We start from the raw sequence: 23,817 nt of genomic DNA, 5'->3' as shown, positions 1-23,817 counted from the left end.
CACTCCCATCTCTGCTGGTATAAACGTTATTAGCTGTCACTCACTCTGTGTATGTCTGTGAGTGACTGCTGCTACTGGGCCAGCGCTGCACACTGATTGACTCTCACAGTCGAGCAGAGAGGGAAGGGATAGGTCTGAGGCAGTGAGGAACAGCCTCCAACGATCCCAGCAGCATAGGGATGGGCAGATCAATTCACAGCACTGAGTTGAGCCTCATGGCTCAACTCAGTGAAGGGTCTTGAGACACGACTCTTTAGATAGAGCAGCGCTGTAGCCAGCAGGGGAGCAAGCGACTCAGAGTGAGTCGCTGACAGCTCCGCCCCTCCCCGCAGCCCAGCACTACAGCTCACGGTCCTCACTGACTCTCCTGAGTCAGTGAACTCCCCGAGTCCTGGCTGTAGCTCAGTGAGTCGCTGACAGCTCCGCCCCCTACACTGCTGATCTGACACAGTGGAGAAGTATGATAAGGTCGGATCAGCAGTGTAGGGGGCGGAGCTGCCATTGACAGAGAGGCTAGGGGAGGTGGGTGTCTCGACTCACCAAACACTGAGTGACTCGAATCATTCACTCATCTGAATGATTCGAGTCAGTGTGTTGAGACACTCACTCACTAGCCATTAGAGATGGCTAGTGAGTGTCTCAACACACTGACTCGAATCATAGTGATTCTACCACATTACACTGGTATGAGGGATCCCTGCCAGCATGCCCCACGGCCATCGCATCAGTCTGCGGCTACAGGCCCATATTCAATTTGGGAATCCACCTCGCAGGTTTTCCAGGGATAAAGTATCAGGTGCGTGCCCGCTTTATCCCCATATTCAATTAGAAATCAACAGAAAACGGGAGCCGACGGTAAGTATCACCAAAAAACGGGAATTTTCAGGAACCTCCTAAAGATTTCTAGACATGGGGGATCACTATGGGTACGCCCATTTTAACCTGCTGAAGGAAGTTGGGGTTTCTAATAGCCGCAGCAGATGCATATTTGCAGCTGTGAAGAATAGCAATTATTTTTTGGGGGGTAAAAATAGTAATAATCAAATTTGGGGTACATGAAAATGGGGGTAAGCTTTTTTTTTTTTTTAAGTCCCTAAAATGATAATAAATAAATTAAAAAAATGTGGCCGAATTTTTAATAAAGTTTCTTATATAGCGCAGCATATTCCGTTACGCTTTACAATTGTAAACATTAATAGAACAAAACTGGGTAATAACAGACAGATATATAGGTAGGAAGGCCCTGCTCGCAAGCTTACAATCTATAGGGAAATAGGCATTGATACACAAGGATAGGTTCTATATATTGCATTTTGGTCCAGCCAGAATGCACAGTTTCTTGGTGGGCTGCATGATCCATTCACACCGGAATGTCAGCCAAATGTCATGAGGATGTGAGAGAAAGACGATGTGTGAGGTTGTGTGTGTGGACTGTGAAAGGGGATGTAATTAGATATGAAGGTTATGAGAGCGGTTCTGGGATCTAATAGGCTTGCCTGAAGAGGCGAGTGTTCAGGGATCGCTTGAAGGATTGGAGACTAGAGGAAAGTCGTATTGTGCGTGGTAAGGCATTCCATAGAGTGGGTGCAGCCCGAAGAAAGTCCTGTAACAGTGAGTGGGAGCAAGTAATGCATGGGGATGAGAGAGGCAGATCTTGTGCTGAGCGGAGAGGTCGGATTGGGATCTATTTTGAGATGAGTGAAGAGATGCATGTTGGTGTGGTTTGGTTAATAGCTTTATGTGTAAGTAAGAGTAACTTTGTATTGAATACAGTAGAAAACCAGCAAGCAATGGAGGGACTGACAGAGCAGGCCAGCAGATGATGAACGTTTGGCAAGGAAGATAAGCCTTGCAGCTGCATTCATAATTGATTGCAATGGCGATAGCCTCCTTACTGGTCTTCCCAAAAACAGGCTATTACAATAGTCAATGTGTGAAATAAGTGCATGGATTAGAGTTTTTGCAGTGTCTTGTGTGAGATATTATCAAATTTTGGATATGTTTTTTAGATGTATGTAACATGATTTTGAGACAGATTGAATAAGGGGAACAAAGGACAGTTCAGAGTCAAGGATGACACCAAGGCAGCGAGCTTGTGGGGCAGGGTGGATTGTAGAGTTATCAACAGTGATTGCAAGATCAGGTTGGTAACTGTTATTGGATTTTGGAAATATAATTAATTCTGTTTTAGAAATATTAAGTTTCAGGTGGCGAGATGACATCCAAGATGAAATTGCAGAAAGACATTCAGTGACACGGACCAGTACAGATGGTGATAAATCTGGGGAAGATAGGTAGATTTGAGTATCATCCGCATACAGCTAGTACTGAAATCCAAAAGAGCTGATTAGTTTGCCAAGAGAGGAGGTATAGATTGAGGACAGAGCCTTGCAGTACTCCAACTGATAGAGGAGGCAGAATCAGAAAAATGAACAGTAAAAGAGCGATCAGATAGGTAGGAAGAGAACCAAGAAAGAGCAGTGTCCTTAAGATCTAGGGATTGTAGTGTTTGTATGAGAAGAGAGTGGTCAACAGTGTCAAAAGCAGCAGAGAGATCTAGAAGAATTAGGAGTGAGTAATGGTCTTTAGCCTTGGCAGTGACCAGATCATTTACTACCTTAGTGCTGTCTCTGGAGTGTTGGGACCGGAAGCCGGACTGAAGTGGGCCCAATAAGTTTTGTGAGTTAAGAAAGTGTGTGAGGCGGGTATAGACAAGTCTCTCAAGTAGCTTAGAGGAGCATGGGAGCTAGGACAGTAATTTGAGAGAGTGTTGGTGTCAGTTTTGTTTTTCAGAATAGGAGTAATCACTGCATGCTTGAACAGTAAGAGTGAGATTACAGATTTTAGTTAGGGTTGGGATAAGCACAGGAGACAGAGCTTTACTGATTTGTGAGGGTATAGGATCTAGAGGAGAGGTAATAGAGTAGGAGGATGAGAAGAGGGAAGATACAAATGAAGAGAATGTGCCAGAGGATTCAGGTAGGGAATGGAGTAGGTCACTAGCTGAGGAAGAGCATACCATTTCATTTTCGGATCTCATCAATCTTGTCCCTAAAATAGGAAGCAAAATCTTGTGCACAGATAGTAGCAGGTGGTTTGGGTGAGGGAGGGGTAAGAAGCAGTTTAAATATATTAAAAAGTCGCTTGGGGTTAGAGGCTTGGGCAGAGATAAGAGATTGGAAATATGTTTGTTTGGCAGTATCCAGAGCAGTACGATAAGAGTTGTAGATAGTCTTATAAGTGAGGAAGTCAGTTGGAGTACAAGACTTTCGCCACTGACGTTCAACTTTACATGAGTTTTTGTAGATGCCTTGTTAAGTTAGAATGCCACGGTTGACGTCTAACTCTACTTTGTGTGTGATGGGTAGCTGGAGCTACTTCGAGAACTTTTTCTAGAATCTGGTTTAGGTGTGATGCAGCAGTTTCAGGAGAAGTGAATGTAGAAATTGTTGAGAGTCGTTGTTGTAGAGAGGTAGATAGTTGTTGAAAGTTAATAGCATCAATATTTCTGCAGGATTTAGGTTTAGTTAATTTCAATTACATTGATGTAATGGAGAGTGTGCAGGTGATAAGGTTGTGATCTGAGAGAGGGAAAGGAGCATTAGTGAAATCAGAAACTGAGCATAGTCGGGTGAATACAAGATCAAGGCAGTGGCCCTCCCGATGAGTAGCGGAGTCAGGGCCTGATTCAGAGCCGCTCGTAAGCGGCCGCACGTTCGCTCTGAGCGATGTTTGCCCAACTGCGCATGCGTACGGATCGTTATACGCATGCGCGAACCAGTCAGTGCAGTCGAAATTCATGTGCTTGCAAAATTGCGAATGCCTGATAATTTGAGTGACAGGAGTAGGCGTATGTGGGTGGAAATGGGGGAAGGTGCTTGAAATCGGGGAGTGGAGATCCGAACGCAGGCGTGCTTAAAGGTCAAAACGGGCGTTTTATGGGTGTGCATAATTAAAACAGCAGCGTTATTGACCACGTCCCTGGGTTATTTTATAGCCAGATCTGCTCGCAAAATTGTGGTAGCAAAAACCAACCCCAAGAATAGCGAGCAGTTCATACCCTGGTCGATGTACTCGATTAATCTAATAGCGGACATGACGTAGGATGCGAGCGGCCAGGGGGTGTATTTTTTCAAAAAACGACCGCAAGTTTTGTTCGCTCGTTCAGACCTAGAGGCGTGAACAGACCGCAAAGAGCGAACGGTTGATTTGAATAGCCACCCCTATTTTCTGGACGAGCAAGCGCTAATTGCGTCCGGCTCTGAATCAGGCCCTCAGTCCATTGGGAGAGGCCAAGAGATTAGGTTAGAGAGTAGTCTGGAGGCATGAGGAGATTGTGGACTGCAATGGGGATATTGAAATCACCCATAGCGATGGTGGAGATGTCTGAGGATAGGAAGTGAGGGAGCCAGGCAGAAAACTGTTCCAGAAATTGTTGAGGTGGCCCAGGTGGGTGATAAAAAACAGCAACTCACAGAGATAAAAGGGGTGAAAGTCCTGATACAGTGTACTTCAAATGATGTAAATGTGAGTGAAGGTATCTGTGGGAGAACTGTGTATGTAACAGATTGGGAGTGTAATATTCCTACCCCACCTCCTTTTACAATTACCAGGCCTGGAGGTGTGTGAGAAGTGTAGGTTACCATTTGAAAGTGCAGCAGGAGACACAGTGGGGGTCATTCAGACCCGGTCACAAGCGCTGAGTGCTCGCAACCGGGTTGATGTTCCCCCACTGGGCATGCGCACATCAGAGCCGACTCAGACGTGCACATGCACGAGACCCGGCTAGCGATGGGCGCTCTGTCACTAGGAGTCTCGTACCAAAGAGGGTGAGCTGCCAATGGTGAGTGACAGTTCGCCCCATTTGGGAGGCAGGCAGGGGGCATGGCCGGCCAAACAGAGGCGTTCCTGAAGGAACACTTGGCGTTTGGGGGGCGGCCCCACTGACATCAGCAGTGATGTCAGTGGGGAGCTTCCTGCTCAATCAGAGCAGGAAGCTCCCTGGTGCTTGTGAGTGCCGAGACCCAACCTTAGGGTCTCGTCGCAAGCCCCGATGGTCTTGACCATCGCGACCGTCACCCTGGTCGGTAGCTAGAGCTGTGGGTAACCCACAGCTTAGCGATTGACCAAGAGGTGGCACTACAAGATGCAAGCGGCTGCCCTCATTCAGAGCGACCACTTCAATCATAAATTAGGTGGGAAGTCTAGCAGCAGAGCATTTTGTACCAAGTGGAACTGGTCATGTTGGAGGGTAGGCAGCGTCATATCTTGCACTGAACATTAAAGTTCTATAGGGAGCTTTAATATAAACTAATAGGAAAAAAAATAAAAATGGGCAGACTTATGCCTTGGGGAGGACAATTTGATAGCTTACCCGCTGCAAATGGATTCCAGCTATCATTTTATAGAATGTGCTAGATTAAAAGGTTAGTTATGTAATTAGTTGTTATGGGAAACATCCTCAGAAGATCTAACTCTGCCCATTACATGCCATTAGTGCCCACACAGTAACTGAACGCTTCTACTGTGTCAGCAATAGTTGTGGCGCTGAAAAAGGACATCTTAAATAGGAACCTCTCCTACCTACTGTATTAATCTGCCCCTAAACAGGCAGCATAAAGTGCTTAATAGATAATTGAATTCAGTGGTGTGCAACATGGCATTTCAGCATGTTTAACAGCAAAACTGTGGCAGAAAAGAATGGAAAAAAAAAATTAAAATGATAGCGTTATACTACAGTAGTAGTTGTGAGAATATATGCTGTATATTGAACTTAGGCAAGTTGTTCAATATACAGCAACTGGATGCTCTGAATTGCACTTGAGCTAGTATACTGATAACGAACACAAGGAAAAATGTATAGTTTTAGTCAGTAATAGCTGTAGAGTGTGCATGCATTCCCCCCCTCTTGGCTCAGGAGCCTTTGTGCACCATACACCCATTATAGATACACCACTGGGCCACTCTAGATTGTCAACCTACTCCAAAAATGCAACATTTTGTCCATGGTAACCTTATGGATATTTGGTTGAAACATCTGGGGCTAAATGTAATAGAGTGAGGCAGCACCACTGCAGAAATACATGCAAGTTTTTTTTTTTTTTTTTAAACCGCAATCATGGGAAGGGGGTACTTTTTATATATTTATACATACCCCCACCATACATTTGGCAAAAGTGATAAGCCACAGCTTCAATGACTATTAAAATAATGGTGTATGAGGGTGCCCCCATAGCATAGGCTAAAACTACTGACTTTACAGGGCTATACAATTGCCATGAGATGTTTGTATGACCACCATCACCACATTTGTTTTTTGCACCTTTTAGGAGGTATGCTGTGAAAGTCTCCAATTTAGTGCTGGCACATTGCTACCACACATCACTCAGAATTAAATTGTCCCCTTATAACATCACCCTTTAGCATCCTCAGTCTGCTAATGATTGGTACTGGGACTTTAAGGATTGAGTTTTGATCATCCTAGAGACTCGAAGCACTATTTTCTTTTCTAAATACAGTCTCCGTGCCTCTACAAAGATCGGATCCCCATATGACTACACCTTTGGCAATTCACTCAGTGAGAAGGGGAATTGCATATCTTGGCTGTAATCAGCCATTTCACCAATATTACCATATTGTGATCAATAGGGCCTACACCCACACTTACACCACAGACAAAATCCCAACTTGCTTGGCACTTTCCCTTCTAAGTTGCAGCTATTGGTCATGGCTTATAATAGCGAGCTAGGAGACACTTGGCTCACATGTAAATAGGGATATGGACAACTGAGCACCAGTTAACATGGGGAAGCAAATTAAGCATCAATGCAACACTTCTTACAAAAAGGAAACAAGCACCATGACAGCATTAAAGCTAGGTTTTGCATATAGTTAGACCCAGATTATCTCTGCCACAGCTCCACAGACAGGACATAAATTAGTAACATTCAAAAGAAAATGAATATGACCAAACCCATACAAACATCAAATAAAGCAGATTGTGGGAAAAACTTTTCTTATTTAAGGAAGGAAAACCTACTATGGTACTAAAAGTAAGCCCGCTGATTGAATCTGTAACAGTTATTCCCTGCCCAACAAATGGTGGTCTCCGGAGGTGAATTTGGTCATAGACCTCTGACAGTCATATCTGTATATTTTAAGCTGTGAGAATATATTGTTCGGCTTCAGACAGGTTTTCCTTTTCCAGTCAAGGAATCTAAACTATTTTATTTACATCCATAACTAGGAAATTTCATATTTTGGCATTTAATATATTTTCTTTACATCAAATTAATGAAAGCAAATGCTAATTAGTTACCTCTACAAGATTAAAGGTCTATAAATGCATCACAATGCTAAATATTTGCTCTATTTGTAACTTAAGCCTGCTTTCATAGCTTAAATGTAACAAACCCCATAATGTTTTCATATACAGTCACATTTGCTTCCCAACCCAAGGCTCCTGCTACATTAGTATGTTAGTTTACAAAAGTGCCATTGTTTTGTTCACATGGAAAAAAAAAAAAAAAAAAATTAGATTAAAAGAAATGGAAACAAAATAATGCATTGTGTTTTATTTTTGTTTATACAACAGCATAAATTTCAATGCAATGTAATGTTATATTTTGAGCCTTGTTTGTTAAACAAGGTTCTCTCATACATAGTACTACAGAATTGCAATACTCATTTAATACCAACATTTAGAACATTGTGTGACTCTAGGTTATCTAAAGATGTTTTTAGTATTCATCCTCCTCTTCACCTGCACCATCACCAGATTCTGTCCCTACCTCTTCATAATCCTTTTCTAAAGCAGCCATATCCTCTCTGGCTTCTGAGAACTCTCCTTCCTCCATCCCCTCTCCCACATACCAATGTACAAACGCTCTCTTAGAATACATTAGGTCAAATTTATTGTCTAATCTGGCCCAGGCCTCTGCTATAGCTGTAGTATTACTCAGCATACAGACAGCACGTTGAACTTTGGCTAAATCTCCTCCTGGTACCACAGTAGGGGGCTGGTAGTTAATGCCCACCTTAAAGCCAGTAGGACACCAGTCAACAAACTGGATAGTCCTCCTGGCTTTAATTGCGGCTATTGCAGCATTGACATCTTTCGGTACCACATCACCTCTATATAACAGACAGCAAGCCATGTATTTACCACGCCGAGGATCACATTTCACCATCTGATTGGAAAATTCAAAGCAGGCATTTGTGATCTCTGGCACAGACAGCTGCTCATGGTATGCTTTCTCTGCAGATATTATGGGTGAGTAGGTGACCAGTGGGAAATGAATTCTAGGATAAGGTACCAAGTTAGTTTGGAACTCTGTTAAGTCAACATTCAATGCACCATCAAACCTCAAGGAAGCTGTAATAGAAGAGACTATTTGGGCAATTAATCTGTTCAAATTGGTATAAGAAGGACGCTCAATGTCCAGATTCCTGTTGCATATGTCGTAGATTGCCTCATTGTCTACCATGAAGGAGCAGTCTGAATGTTCCAGAGTAGTGTGGGTTGTCAGAATAGAGTTGTATGGTTCTACCACTGCAGTAGAGATCCTGGGGGCAGGATAAACAGAGAATTCGAGCTTTGATTTTTTCCCATAATCAACAGAAAGACGTTCCATCAATAAAGAAGTAAAACCAGAACCTGTGCCGCCTCCAAAACTATGAGAAACCAGAAATCCTTGAAGGCCACTGCACTGGTCAGACTGCAAACAAAAAAAACAAAAAAAAGGGAAGTATCATACATTGAAGCTTGAGCTATTAAAGTGGGGGTTTTTTTTGGAAAATACTTTCCATTAGAGTTAATACATCTTGTAAAGATTTACATGTGTATTGCATTTCCCAACAAAGAATAGTTGTCATGGTGTACCCCTTAAAGCAAAACTCAAGGCAGCCAAGTGTGCAAACGTCTGAAACATTGTAGAATAGGTTATTTACAGTACCAGCAACATCTGACCAAAGCAAGTAAACAAACATCTTTAACATTGCTTAAAGTCACACTTGAACAATGGAATTAAATGCACAGCCAAAGTTTGCATACAGATTTACTTATGCATGGTATACAGAAGAGAGTCTAAAGCTAGGTACACACTAAACTACTTGTGTGCCAATCTAACCAGCAAGCACCCCCGCCAGGCCAACATATCGGTTGGCCGGTACACACTAGACGATCCGGTGCCCGACAGTCAGGTTGAGCTCTGCATGTAGGGCCGACCTGATTATGTGGCAGACTACCCCACGGGAGTGCACACCACCTGACAGCAAGTATACACTAGTTATTGAGGATTTGTAGTTCTGATCTGTTGGGGCAAATCACGTGATCTCTCTAAAACCTGAACTGTTGGGGAGCCTTGAAGACCGCGTTTGGGAACCTCTGGTCTAGTGTACCCAGCATTAGACCAGTCTAAAAATAAATCTCTGCTGGTATGTCAGTTTGGTTTTTTGGATAAAGTAAGACAGCAACACTTTGTTGTACTGGAGATAAACATTAATACAGATACAAGCATGGTGAGCATAGTAGTTAGCATTACTGCCTTAGTGTTATTTCAAAATCCAAACACCACACAACCCTGTGCATGTATGGTAGTGAATATAGATTGTAAATTCCTCTGGGGTAGGGGACTGATGTGAATATTTGGTACTTCACTGTAAAGCACTGCTCACAGTGGACTATATGATAAATCAGTAGCCATGTTCTTAATGGACAGTAAATAGAATGTGTAGATGACTTATAAGTCCCTGCCAAGTTTGAGATTCATTTGTACACCTATATCTGAAATGCTACTATCCCATTAGATTATATAGCTAAGCCAGGGACGGCCTGACCTATACTCTGGGCACATGGCCACATAGAGCGCCACAGCTGTCACCTGGCCAGAGGCTCAAGTCTCTACTGGAGGACCGCTCTCTTCCCCTCATCTATTGAGCGATGAAGCAATCAGATTACCAAAGTGATGATCTGTGGGCAGCAGCTGGCTACGGATCCTCATTTTGGTAATCCGATCCGAGCAGTGCTGGCTGCACCGAGACCTACGCGGGAGCAGGTTACGGGTCATGTGCCACTGGGCAGACTGTCACTGACAGATGTGCTGCAGTGCTCAAAGGTGCCTGCTGACGTCACTGCCAGCCAGACCTGTTTCACCTTCAGTCCTCTGCTGCTGGAGCCAGCAGGTAAGTCTGAGTAAGGGGCTGTGATAAGGGGGTGCTGTAATGGACGTGACTGATGAGGGGGGAGTGAGAGGGGCTGTAATGAGGGGTGCTGGATGAGTGAGCTAGAATGAAGGTCCACTGAGGGGCACCAAAATCTATTCCCACTTACAAAATAAATAAATATATATATAGGCCCTGAGCGAAGCCAATATATTTTAACTGCAGACAAGTTGTTTGAAAGGCAAATATTTTACTGATTTAGTAGCTTGACAGTTTTAAAAAATTACACAGCAATTTCACTTTCTATAACATGACTGGGTTAATTTTCAGATCTGTTGGGTTGTAAAGTTCAACACTTCTGTTAAAGTTTCTGCCCGATATTTGAAAGGGCAATGTTTTTACTAGCAAGACAAAGCTATTTAAAAAAGGGCAATGCTTTTACTATTGGGCAGAAACGCGAACAGAAGTGTCAGGTTGTTGTGTATAAACCCCAAAGTGTTATATTCAATCCCTTTAGACCCTTCATCTGCATTTGGTTCCTCTGATTAATTAGGGACTTCAGAGACCTAATGTAGCCCACTTTCAAAAGCAGGCTGCTGCAGGTCATATCTATTTACATCCTCATTTTTGAACTATATTTCAAAGTATTAGAGCCATAGTTACTATGAAAACTTTGACAGGTCATTATATGCAGGGCCGGATTAAGGGCAAGGCGACATGGGCGGTCGTCCTGGGGCCCCCACACACTGCCCCCATCCCCATAATAAACAATTTTTTAAAATCTTTTAATGGTGCCGAGGCCTGCAATTAGGCCTCGCCCCTCCTGCGATTATGCTCCGCCCCCTTTTCAAACTGACCGGGCTACCTCCTTTATCGGCTCCTCTGCTCCTGTCCTTTCTTCTCCGCGAACACACAAGGTGGCCGGGGCACGGGATCTGCTTCCTCTGCTCTGTCAGTGGACGCAGTGAGCACCATGGAGGGAGCACAAGCAGTACACTGCAGCTGGAAGGTAGGGGGGTGCCTGGGCGCTGGTAGTGTAGGAGGGGTGTGTTTTTAGTGTAGGAGGGGGTGTCTGGGTGCTGGTTGTGTAGTGGGGGGGTGTCTAGTGTAGGAGTGTTTTTATGTGAATATATATACATACATACATACATACATACACACACACACACACACATATATACACATACACACACACATACGTGTGTGTGCGCGCTATAGATATATATATTAGGGGTGTGCACCGGCCACTTTTCGTGTTGTGTGTTTTGGTTTTGCCAAAACCACCCTTCCGTGTTTTGGGTTCTGGGTTTTGTGTTTTGGATCTGTATTTTTTTGAAAAAAAAAAAAAAAAAAAAGGATAAAAACAGCTAAAATCACAGAATTTGTAGGTTTTTCTGCTCCTATGCTATTAACCTCAATAACCTTAATTTCCACTCATTTCCAGTCTATTCTGAACACCTCACAATAGTGTTTTTATGTCCAAAAGGTTGCACCGAGGTAGCTGGATGACTATGCTAAGCGACACGAGTGGGCGGCACAAACACGTGACCCATCTAGGCGTGATACTGCAGTGGCAGACAGGATGGCAGTTTGAAAAACTAGGCCCCAAACTGTACATAATGCAAAGAAAAAGAGGTGCAAGATGGAATTGTCCTTGGGCCCTCCCACCCACCCTTATGTTGTATAAACAGGACATGCACACTTTAACAAACCAATCATTTCAGCGCCAGGGTCTGCCACACAACTGTGGCTGAAATGATTGGTTCGTTTGGGCCCCCACAAAACAAGCTGGCAATTAATCTGTCCCTGCACAAACTGGCTCTACGGAGGCAAGATGTCATCCTCATCCTCCGATTCCTCACCCTCTTCAGTGTTGTGTACATCTTCATCCTCACAGACTATTAACTCGTCCCCACTGGAATCCATCACCACAGGTCCCTCTGTACGTTCTGGAGGCTGGTCTCCCTGGAAGAGCTGATAATTCATTTTGATGAACATCATCTTCTCCACATTCTGTGGAAGCAACCTCCTACGCCTTTCGCTGACAAGGTTCCCGGCTGCACTAAACACTCTTTTGGAGGACACACTGGAGGGGGGGCAACTCAGGTAAAATAGATCCAGTTTGTACAGGGGCCTCAAATTGCCTCTTTTTCCTGCCAGTACAGGTATGGACTGTCTGACAAGCCTACTTAGATGCTGTCACCGATGTAATCCTCCACCATTCTGTCAATGGTGACAGTATCATATGCAGTGACAGTAGACATGTCAATAATTGTTGCCAGGTCCTTCAGTCCGGACCAGATGTCCAAACTTGGTCCTGCCTGCCCTGCATCACCGCCAGCGGGTTACTTAGGATAGCTAAGTTTTTTCCTGGCAGCCCCAGTTGCGGGAGAAAATGAAGAAGGAGCTGTTGACGTGTCACGTTCCGCTTCAGCTGACAGTGTATTCACCAGCAGGTCTTTGCACCTCTGCAGGCTTGTGTCGGCCGGAAAGAGAGACACCACATAGGCTTTAAACCTAGGATCGAGCACGGAGGCCAAAATGTAGTGGTCTGATTTCAACAGATTGACCACCCTGGAATCCTGGCAAAGCGAATGAAGGGCTTCATCCACAAGTCCCACATGCCGAGCGGAATCGCTCCATCTTAGCTTCTCCTTCACTTTCCCCAGCTGCTTCTGCAAAAGCCTGATGAGGGGAATGACCTGACTCAAGCTGGCAGTGTCTGAACTGACTTCACGTGTGGCAAGTTCGAAGGGCTGGAGAACCTTCCACAACACGGAAATCAAACTCCACTGTGCTTGAGTCAGGTGCATACCCCCTCCTTTGCCTATGTCATAGGTGGATGTATAGGCTTGTATGGCCTTTTGCTGCTCCTCCATCCTCTGAAGCATATAGAGGGTTGAGTTCCACCGCATCACAACCTCTTGCTTCAGGTGATGGCGGGGCAGGTTCAAGAGTGTTTGCTGGCGCTCCAGTCTTCGGCACGCAGTCGCTGAATGGCGAAAGTGGCCAGAAATTTTTCGGGCCACCCAAAGAGTCTCCTGCACGCCCCTGTCGCTTTTCAGAAAATTCTGCACCAAGTTTATTGTGTGAGCAAAACATGGGACGTGCTGGAATTTGCCCAGATGTAATGCCCGCACAATATTGGTGGCGTTGTCAGATATCACAAATCCCCAGGAGAGTAAGTGGGGTAAGCCACTGGGCGATGATTTCCCTTAGTTTCTCTAAGAGGTTGTCGGCGGTGTGCCTCTTACTGAAACCGGTGATACACAGCGTAGCCTGCCTTGGAACGAGCTGGCGTTTGAGATGCTGCTACTGGTGACGCTGCTGCTGTTGCTGCGTGAGGTGATACATCTACCCAGTGGGCTGTCACAGTCATATAGTCCTTAGTCTGCCCTGTTCCACTTGTCCACATGTCCGTGGTTAAGTGGACATTGGCTACAACGGCATTTTTCAGGACACTGAGGACACTTTTTCTGACGTTTCTGTACAGTCTCGGTATCGCCTGCCTAGTGAAGTGGAATCTAGACGGGATTTGGAATAGGGGGACACACTACCTCCATCAATTGTCTAAATCCCACTGCACTAATGGCGGATACCGGATGCACGTCTAACACCAACATAGCAGTCAAGGCCTCAGTTATACGTTTTGCTTCAGGATGACTGCTGTCGTACTTCATCCTCCTCGCTAAGGACTGTTGGAGGGTCAATTGTTTAGTAAAAGTAGTGGTGTTCCTACTTCCTCTCTGGGATGATGAATGACTCCCAGCAGCAGCAGCGGCAGCAGGAGGCGTAGCAATGCAGGATCCTCTGGAGGAATCCCGGATAGGAGAGTCAGTCATGCCAGTGACATGGCCTGCAGGACTACTTCCGATCCTGACTAAGGAGGAAATTGACGAGGAGGGAGTTGACGGTGTGGTTTGCAGGTGCTTGGATACAACAGGACAACGGGATTTAGGTGTCCCTGGACTGCTTATGGTCTTAGCCAAAGTTTCTGAACTAGACAGTAACTTATTATGAACACGCTGCAGGTGCCGTATAAGGGAGGATGTTCCTAGGTGGTTAACGTCCCTACCCCTACTTATTCCACCTTTACATATGGTACATATGGCAAGACAGTTGTCCGGATTTGGATAGAAATATTGCCAGACCAAAGAGGTGGAATGTTTGGTCTTCTGCCCAGGCATGACCGTGATGGGCTTTTTAACCCCACGGACAACAACTATCTCCCCCGGAGCCTGATTTAAACAAACCACATAACCATCAGAATCCTCCTCGCCAACTTCCTCCTCAACGCCAGCTACACCAGTATCCTCATCCTGTTGTACTTCAACAGTGACATCTTCAATTTGCATATCAGCAAGTGGACTGTGGGTGCTCCTTTCAGCACTTGCAGGGGGCGTGCAAATGGTGGAAAGAGCCACCTCTTCCCGTCCAGTGCTGGGAAGGTCAGGCATCGAAACCACCACCACACTTGGACTCTCCTTGGGGATTTGTGATATCTTCTTAGAAAGCACAGTTCTTCGCTGTGCTTTTGCCAGCTTAACTCGTTTGATTTTTTTTAGTGGGAGGAGGGCTTCCATCGTCATGTGAAGCTGAACCACTAGTCATGAACATAGGGAAAGACCTTAGCCATTCCTTGCCACTCCGTGTCGTAAATGGCATATTGGCAAGTTTACGTTTCTCTTCAGATGATTTAAATGTTTTTTTCAAGGTCATTTTCCTGAATTTTGTCATTTGGGATTGTATGTGCCCTCTACTATGACATTGGGCATCGGCCTTGGCAGACGACGTTGATGGCATGTTATCGTCTATGTCATGACTAGTGGCAGCAGCTTCAGCACCAGGAGGAAGTGGTTCTTGATCATTCCCTATTTTATTTTTATCGGAGAAAGTTTGGTCCTCCATTTATGTTATATCGATTTGATATATACGTGCGGCTAAACACAGAAAATATTTTTTTATTTTTGCTGGAGAGTAGTGCACTTTGTGGGTTACACCAGCCGTTAAGAAATGAGCCAGCCGGCTCTTTACTTATGGGACACAGGCGCACGCTTGGCGCTGCTCCTTTGTTGATGCACGTGCGGCTACTGCGCACACAATTCACAAACACAGAAAATATATTATTTTTTTAGCACTTGGGGGGAGCACCCCTGATGGACAGAGCACCCCCTGGACAACACTACAGCACCCCTTTAGGACTGGGACACTGCACAGGACTTTGGAGTGGACACAGCCCCTATGGAGAACTGACTGCACAACACAGTCCAGCCAGCCCCTATGGACTTTGAAGTAGTGGACACAGCCCCTATTAACAACAGCAGCACAGCACAACACAGCCAGCCCCTATGGACTTTGAAGTAGTGGACAACAGCAGCACTACACTACACTACACAGCCCTAACTCCCACCCTCCCTCTTCACTGTCCACAGCAGAGTGAGAAAATGGCGCCGACGCTGGTACCTTATATAGGATCCAAAACCCGCGAGACTCGGAAGGCGGGATGATGACGTTTTGCCTCGATTTCAGATCCGAGTCAGGCGGGAAAAGTCAAGCCTGACTCGGATCGGACTCGGATCAGGGGGGCTCGGATTTCAGAAATCCGAACCCGCTCACCCTTAATATATATATCTATATCCATATCCATCACTCTGGCACTCACAGGTTCCACAGGTAACTGAGCCGGGTGCCCTCCACAGTCGGCCTTTAACAGCAGGGCAAACTGAACATATTGAACGCAGGGCGGCACTCCGTAATAAACATGTCCAAAAACAGAATGTAGTTTTGCCACGTTTCAGCGCTTTATTCTGCGCTTTCGTCAAGCATACAAGACAAACGGGTTTGTCTTGTATGCTTGACGAAAGCGCAGAATAAAGCGCTGAAACGTTGCAAAACTACATTGTTTTTGGACATGTCTATTACAGAGTGCCGCCCTGCGTTCAAAAATGTATATATATTTTTTTTTTTTCCCAAAAAATGAAAGGGGCACTCACCAGAGTGTTTCCAATAGAAAAAAACAGCTTGCTTTTTATCTCTTGCATATATCAGTCCGGTCGACGTTTCAGTCATTCCTGACCTTTATCAAGACCAACAGCATAACAACAATGGTGTAGCAGACAGCATATGTCACCAAACAGCATCACAGATCATCTTACCTGTGTCCCCTTAAATAGCCCACTTTTCCCGCGAATTGCCATGCCGGGTATCGCCGGACCGCAAGTGCCGTGCGTTTCACCCTGTGGAACGCAAAGCCCATCCCCGGAAATGACCAAACATCCGGTCATCAAATCACAAACGGCTAGGCCCGTGGACAGGGTGATCAATAGCCGGTATACCACTCGCGTCACAAACTGACGCCACCAGTTAATTCAACAGGGCACCGGATCACCACGTACTTCTTGAAGCAAACCACAGAATCACTGAAACACCTAACCGGAAATATCATGCGTTCCACCAAGTGGAACGCAAACAGTAAATCCGGAAGTGACCAAAACATCCGGTCACATAGAGGTCAGGCTTGTTGTCATAGTAACCACAAACTAAAGGCGTATCAGTGTCAGCAAGCGCTAACAACAAAGTTATGAAGACAACAAACCTGTATTACATAAACAGTCAGATAATATAACCTTAAAGTATCCTATAAGCCTCAAGTTGCTCATTAAGATATATCAACACCATACAAATTAGTATAGTAATTATATAAAAATGGCAATTGGGAAAAGCAAAGCATTCTCCGGGACACATGAAGAGAGTCTCCATACATAAAAATACACATTTACATAAAACAGCATGACATAAATAATCCACCTCTCGATAATGTATCATATTCAATCAGAAAACCAATTTTATATCCAAAAGACTTCAATATAAAGCTATATATTTTTTTTCCAAATTTTTACAAAAAAGGCAAAATGTCCAAAAAATGGACACCCTTAAGTATATAATCAAAAAACAGCCAATCAAATCAAGGCTTACCTAACCCAATTATCTACAAATCAAAAATAATATATACAAAAAAAAAAACAGACACTGATTCAGGGGGAGCACCCCATAAAGTTGACAATTATGTAGCTGTGAGTGCAGACTTTCTTTGGACTATTTAGAAGGGTTGATGCTGTGTGCATTTACCTTTGTCTGACACCCATCAAAGGAATTGTATCTTGAGGAAGGAACTTAATTTTGAGCATATGGAACAACTCTGGATCTTTTACCAATACCTAATTTTTTAATTTTTTGTTTTTCCAAGGCGGGTCGCTTTTGTTTTTGGTTTATTTCACTGTTTTTTCATGTGTACTGATTTATATGTCCTCTATTGAATTTATGTAAAGTATTGGTACGTTGGGGAGGTGCCCAGTCTGTTTTTGGCTATAGTTAGCTTATGACTCACACCATGTCACAGGGGAGAGCATTTATAGCGGATGAGGAACTTCTACAGGAAGCCGAAAATCTATTGGTGTCTTTGACAGACGACGATGCTGATAAAATATATTTTGATCAGATAGAATTTAATTCTCTGTCGATTGAGACACAGTCAGATATTTATCATAAATTGAGGTTAAGACTGAGAGAAACAGACTTGATGTTGCATGACCAATTTCTCTCAGAATACCATCGGTCAAAAAAAATACCACCTGGTTTTAGAGTAGCCAACATCCCCACCATTGGTAGGACAAACGCCACTTTTTGCACCAAGTGGTGTGGCGTTTCAAATAAGTGCTCATTAGATCTAATCCTACTAGTTGAGGAGGTTGGTTTTGAACTCAATAAAATCCGTGAGGATATTAATAAATTGGAAACTGTTAATCTCCAATTATTAACATCGGATAAATCGACTGACTGGTGTGAGAACCTACGGGGTCAGATAGAATCATATAAAAGATTTGATTGTTTTCAAAAAGAAAAAATTGAATACAGTCAATAGTGACTACTCTAATCACCAAGTATACAGATGGTTATCTGGTGGCAACTGTTAACAGGGCAACTGTTCATTGATACGACTTCATCCCAATCCGCCTCGGATAGTGAACCTTCTGCCTCTACCACTGAGGGGTTTTTTAGGATCAACTCTGAAGCCCCCCGGTGGTACTCTAGACATAGGCCACACCCGAGGAGGGGTGGGTTTAAAGAGAAGAGGCAGACACAGATTTAGTTTTCGATCTGTCTAGTCGCCAATTAACCGAAGCAGAGAGGTCATTGTTATCTCTGGGGCTTTCATTTGTACCATAGTCTAAGCATAATAAATTTGACTTAATCGTAATTTACTATTGAATTTATATTGATCTACTGTTAAGAGAATTCTTTTCTGATCAGGGGGATATCCCTGCGGGTTTGGAGAAATCGCTTTTCCGCAAACCAGGTACATTTGACCCACAGACTAATAATGCCAGTATTCGTACTTTTCAACGTTTGACAGCACATGATTTGGATTTGGCCAAATCAAGATACCAATATGACAATCTAACTAGGGAACAGAGAGATGCTCTGATGTTTAAAAAACGATACCTCCATCACGATTCGTCCCGCCGATAAAGGTGGGGCAATCGTGATACAGGATTGGGTGGCTTATGATCAAGAGATCACACGCCAGCTGTCTGATACTGGGACATACCTTAGGCTTTCTGAGAACCCTATGTCGAGAATACAGAGGATCATTACTAACACTATCAGGAATGCCCTTCAGTGCGGGTGGCTGGATGAGAGAATCTAATTTTTTTATTGGTCGAATCACTGGTATGTCCCATCCTCTATACCCTGCCGAAAGTACATAAGACCTTGATAGACCCTCCGGGACGCCCTATCATTTCGGCTAGGGGTTCACTCCTTCAGCCACTTGCCCAACTGATTGATAGTTACCTACAAGAAATAGTGGTAACCATCCCCAGTTATGTGAAGGATACGGGGGATTTTCTGAATAAAATTCAGGATATTTCTGATTTACCTGCTGATGCCCTCCTGGTGTCGCTCAATGTTTCGTCTTCATACACCATAATTCCACATGATCAAGGCATTATGGCAGTGAGAAAAGCGTTACAAGCCAAACCTATACAGGGCCCCCCAACTGAATTTATTTTTGATTTGTTAGACATAGTTCTGAGACATAATAATTTTGTGTATGGTGACGAATACTTCCTCCAAATTGCTGGGACGGTGATGGGTTCGAACCTCGCCCTGGCATATGCTAATATATATAGATGCATAACTATGAGGAGGATAGGATTCGGTTTTTGTGGTGGGAAGTATTAGTCACCATAAGAGATACATAGACAACATTTTTTTGATTTGGACAGATACACCTGAGACTTGATTGCATGGTCCAACATTTGAATACGCTTGATAGCCCTGTCCGCTTTACGATGAAAGCTGATGGGAATTCTTTGGACTTTTTGGATTTAACAATTTTCAAAAAGGGATCTTCACTTGGGACGACCCTTTATCGCAAGGATACGGATCGCAACTCTATTATTTGCCACTAGTTACCATCCACCTGAATTGAAAAATAGTTTACCTACATCACAGTTTCTCTGCGTTTTAAGGAATAACATTGAGGCAGAGGTGGAAGAACATCAGATCACGGAGATGAAACAGATTTTTTTCAAAGGGGTTACTCAAAAAGCATAATTGAGAATTGCTTAACCAGAGCACGAAAAAGACTAATAACGGCGAGAGTCCTCAGGGACCACTAGGATGACTTTTGTTAGTCAATATGATTGCAAGTCTAAAGATCTACGGAGAACGGTGAGACAAAACTGGCACGTTGTTGCCACGGATCCAGTATTTATGGGGAAGATCAATGAACCCCCACTTATGGCCTTTCGGCGTGTGCAAAATTTTAAAGAAATATTAATGCGCCCGACAAAACGCCCAACTAGACCAGTCAAGACTTGGCTCCAGGATGCTAAACCTGGATGTTTCAGATGTGCAAACTGCACCACTTGCAGATCATTACAAACTGGTCCTACATTTCCACATCCTCACTGCGGACGACCAATCAAGTTGAGATTTAAACTTCACTGTTTACTGGACCATGTGGTCTATTTACTTACATGTCTGTGCGGTTTGGCCTATGTTGGTCTGACAACCAGGGTTTTCCGTGAACGTATGGCCAACCACCGTTGCTCTATTAGGCAAGCCATCTCTACCTCTGATAAACCGGTTGCAATACATTTTCTTCAAGCAGGTCATCAAGTGTCATCACTCAAATGCCGTATTATAGATTGGGTCCCCAAATCTCCACGAGGTGGAAATCGGGAATTAACCCTTTGGAAATTGGAGGCCAAGTGGATTTTTCGTTTGGACACAGTGGCCCCTAGGGGTTTAAATGAATCCAACCCTTTGAACATTTTTTTGAAATAAGCTACCCGCCTTGGTTTTCTAGTTGTCCTTTGATATTTCGTTTTTTGGGTTATTTATGTGATTTTGTGTCTTTTTTTGTATATATTATTTTTGATTTGTAGATCATTGGGTTAGGTAAGCCTTGATTGATTGGGTGTTTTTTTATTATATACTTAAGGGTGTCCATTTGTTGGACATTTTGTATTTTTTATAAAAATGTTAAAATTTGTAAAAAAAATATATATAGCTTTATATTGAAGTCTTTTTGATATAAAATTGGTTTTCTGATTGAATATGATGTTGACACATTATCGAGAGGTGGATTATTTATGATGTCATGCTGTTTTATGTAAATGTGTATTTTTATGTATGGAGACTCTCTTCATGTGTCCCGGAGAATGCTTTGCTTTTCCCAATTTCCATTTTTATATAATTACTATACTAATTTGTATGGTGTTGATATATCTTAATGAGCAACTTGAGGCTTATAGGATACTTTAAGGTTATATTATCTGACTGTTTATGTAATACAGGTTTGTTGTCTTCATAACTTTGTTGTTAGCGCTTGCTGACACTCATACGCCTTTAGTTTGTGGTTACTATGACAACAAGCCTGACCTCTATGTGACCAGATGTTTTGGTCACTTCCGGATTTACTGTTTGCGTTCCACTTGGTGGAACGCATGATATTTCCGGTTAGGTGTTTCAGTGATTCTGTGGTTTGCTTCAAGAAGTACGTGGTGATCCAGTGCCCTGTTGAATTAACTGGTGGCGTCAGTTTGTGATGCGAGTGGTATACTGGCTATTGATCACCCCGTCCACGGGCCTAGCCGTTTGTGATTTGATGACCGGATGTTTGGTCATATCCGGGGATGGGCTTTGCGTTCCACAGGGTGGAATGCACAGCACTTGCGGTCCGGCGATACCCGGCATGGAAATTCGCAGGAAAAGTGGGCTATTTAAGGGGACACAGGTAAGATGATCTGTGATGCTGTTTGGTGACATATGCTACACCGTTGTTATTATGCTGCTGGTCTTGATAAAGGTCAGGAATTACCGAAACGTCGACCGGACTGATATGCAAGAAATAAAAAGCTGTTTTTCTATTGGAAACGCTCTGGTGAGTGCCCCTTTCGTTTTTTGGATTGTATTATTCTGGACCAAAGAATTAATTTTTTTTTGATTTAGGGGGAGCACCCCATAAAGTTGACAATTATGTAGATGTGAGTGCAAACTTTCTTTGGAAATATATACACCCACCCACAGATGGATATGTGTTGATTGGAATTTAAGCTGCTGGCACCAGGGTACTTTTAACTCTATCTAAGGGAGTGCTGACCTAATGGAACACTAATATATATATTTATTTTATGATTTTCAACTTTTATTGATAGGGGCCCCCACATGTTTGTTGCCCAGGGGCCCCCACAGACCTTAATCCAGCCCTGATTATATGGATGGGCCAAGTCAGCCAAAGGACCTGGAATACAGTATGTACCGCAAGACCAAATCATCTGTGGAGGCCCAATTTCAATCACAAGTGCCTTTCAACAGGAGTAAGGAGTATTAGCTTTAAAGTTTCTTTAACATATGCATAAATAAATCATTCAGAATCATTATTGAATGGTGAAGCTTGAACAGCAGTTTTCTGCTCAATAACCTAGCATGTACTTGCCATCTTTCGTATCTTGTCCAGTACAGATTCTATTAACTCCTTGCCAATTGTATAGTGTCCTCGGGCATAGTTATTGGCAGCATCTTCTCTTCCAGTAATTAGTTGTTCTGGATGGAACAAGCATTTATAGCGCCCGGTTCTTATCTCATCTACATGAAGCAATGTGCAGAGTGTTAACACATTAATGTAGGCATTTACACTTTTCATAATGGGACGAGAAATACAAGATCAAGGGCACAAATCTTTAAACAATTTGGCATATAGCAGTTCTAATGACTGGCTAGACCCTTCCAGAAAAGGAAACAAATAGAACTGAAGAATGCAAGTATACAAGACATAGGAGATAAATAAGTTTGTAGAAGGATTAAATACTGGCCATTGATACCTATGGTGGCATGAATTGTTGTACATTTCATAATGCTCTTCTTGCTGCGAGTACTGAAGAGTCTACACTAAGGGCTATTTCACACTAGCTGGTTTTCACCGGCCGGCAAAATGCCAGACACAAGCCAAACGTTTGCATGCGGTGCCTTTCACATGGAACGGCTTTGAGCAGTTTAATGATTTTTTTTCCCCCTTCATCTACTGAGCAGGTGCGCACGTGTGTGCGTAAGGAAATATGGTTTCCTATACGCCACTGACTTGCAGGGAGTACACAGGAGCCATCCTCAGTGGATATTCTCAGTTGTAACAGCAACCGCGCCCGTGCTGTCTGAAAGGACCCACCCGCTTCCATGTATCACTAAATTTAACACCCGGCCAGAAAAGGAAATTTTTTTGCCGGACAGAAAAATCAGGCAGGTGTGAAATAGGCCTAAGAGCATTAGATGAAGTGGATAAATCTATATTCATGAGCATATCTAATGAAGGGTACAGGGTGTGTGGCTTCCAGGGGGGGCTCACACCGCGCCCATGGACTACACGTCTGTCCATCAGAGCTGCAGAAATCCCGAAGATCTGCACATGTGCAGGAGAGCGGTCACTGGTAAAATGGTGCACTAGTTCCAGAGATTAGTGCATGCAGGTGTAGACTTTATCCCAGTGCCAGAGTCTGCTCGGCAATTGTGCCAGAGAGGTGGGCCTGCATGAACACTGCACACTGGCTCTCTACTCTTAATCTGCTAGTCTATTTAAGTTGACAGTATTAAATGAATAAAAGGGCACAACAGATTTCTGTAGGTCATCTTAAATTAACAAAGAATGTAGATGGGGTGTTTATGTCACAAGGTTTGAGCACCCAATTAAAGTGTACTTATTTAAATATATTTTTAAAGTATTAACATGGCAATTAAGAGGAAGCCAATTAATCCTGAAGAATGGATAGTGATCACAGTTGACCAGTGGAAAATAGTCAACCTCTGGTAGTGTAAAAGCCAAGCAAAATACAGTAATGAGCCTAGGTGGCAAGATATGGATTTACCATAGTTAAGGCAGGTATCCACTACCAGATTAATCAGCAATTGAACGAGAATAGAATGACAGTTATCGTTCAATTGTTTCTTAATCGGGCGATTTAAGGTAAAAAATAAAAAATTACCAGCAGTGTGCGCTCCCGCTGGTCCTTTTTGACATCCATCATCGCCCGAACATGCTGGTCAATCTGCTGATAACGACAGATTGGCCATGTTCAGGGGGATGAGGGAGGGTGC

At 43.6% G+C, this 23,817-nt stretch overlaps 1 protein-coding gene across 1 annotated transcript in view; it reads right to left on the bottom strand.

Annotated features, from left to right (window-relative positions):
• Positions 1 to 7,559: 7,559 nt before the first annotated feature.
• The window catches only part of LOC148529163 (tubulin alpha-1 chain-like), a 41,737-nt gene continuing 25,479 nt past the window's right edge, over positions 7,560 to 23,817 (bottom strand). The window contains exons 3-4 of the mRNA XM_088468701.1: positions 22,169 to 22,317; positions 7,560 to 8,717 (exon numbers count right to left, since the gene is read on the bottom strand). Of these exons, the coding sequence (XP_088324827.1) occupies positions 7,740 to 8,717; positions 22,169 to 22,317 (1,127 nt within the window). The 3' untranslated portion in view covers positions 7,560 to 7,739. The remainder of the gene's footprint in view (positions 8,718 to 22,168; positions 22,318 to 23,817) is intronic.

This window comes from Taudactylus pleione, unplaced genomic scaffold, assembly GCF_031769625.1.
Source record: "Taudactylus pleione unplaced genomic scaffold, aTauple2 ptg000086l, whole genome shotgun sequence".
Lineage (NCBI taxonomy): Eukaryota > Metazoa > Chordata > Amphibia > Anura > Myobatrachidae > Taudactylus > Taudactylus pleione.
This window is presented reverse-complemented; position numbering and strand designations above follow the sequence as displayed.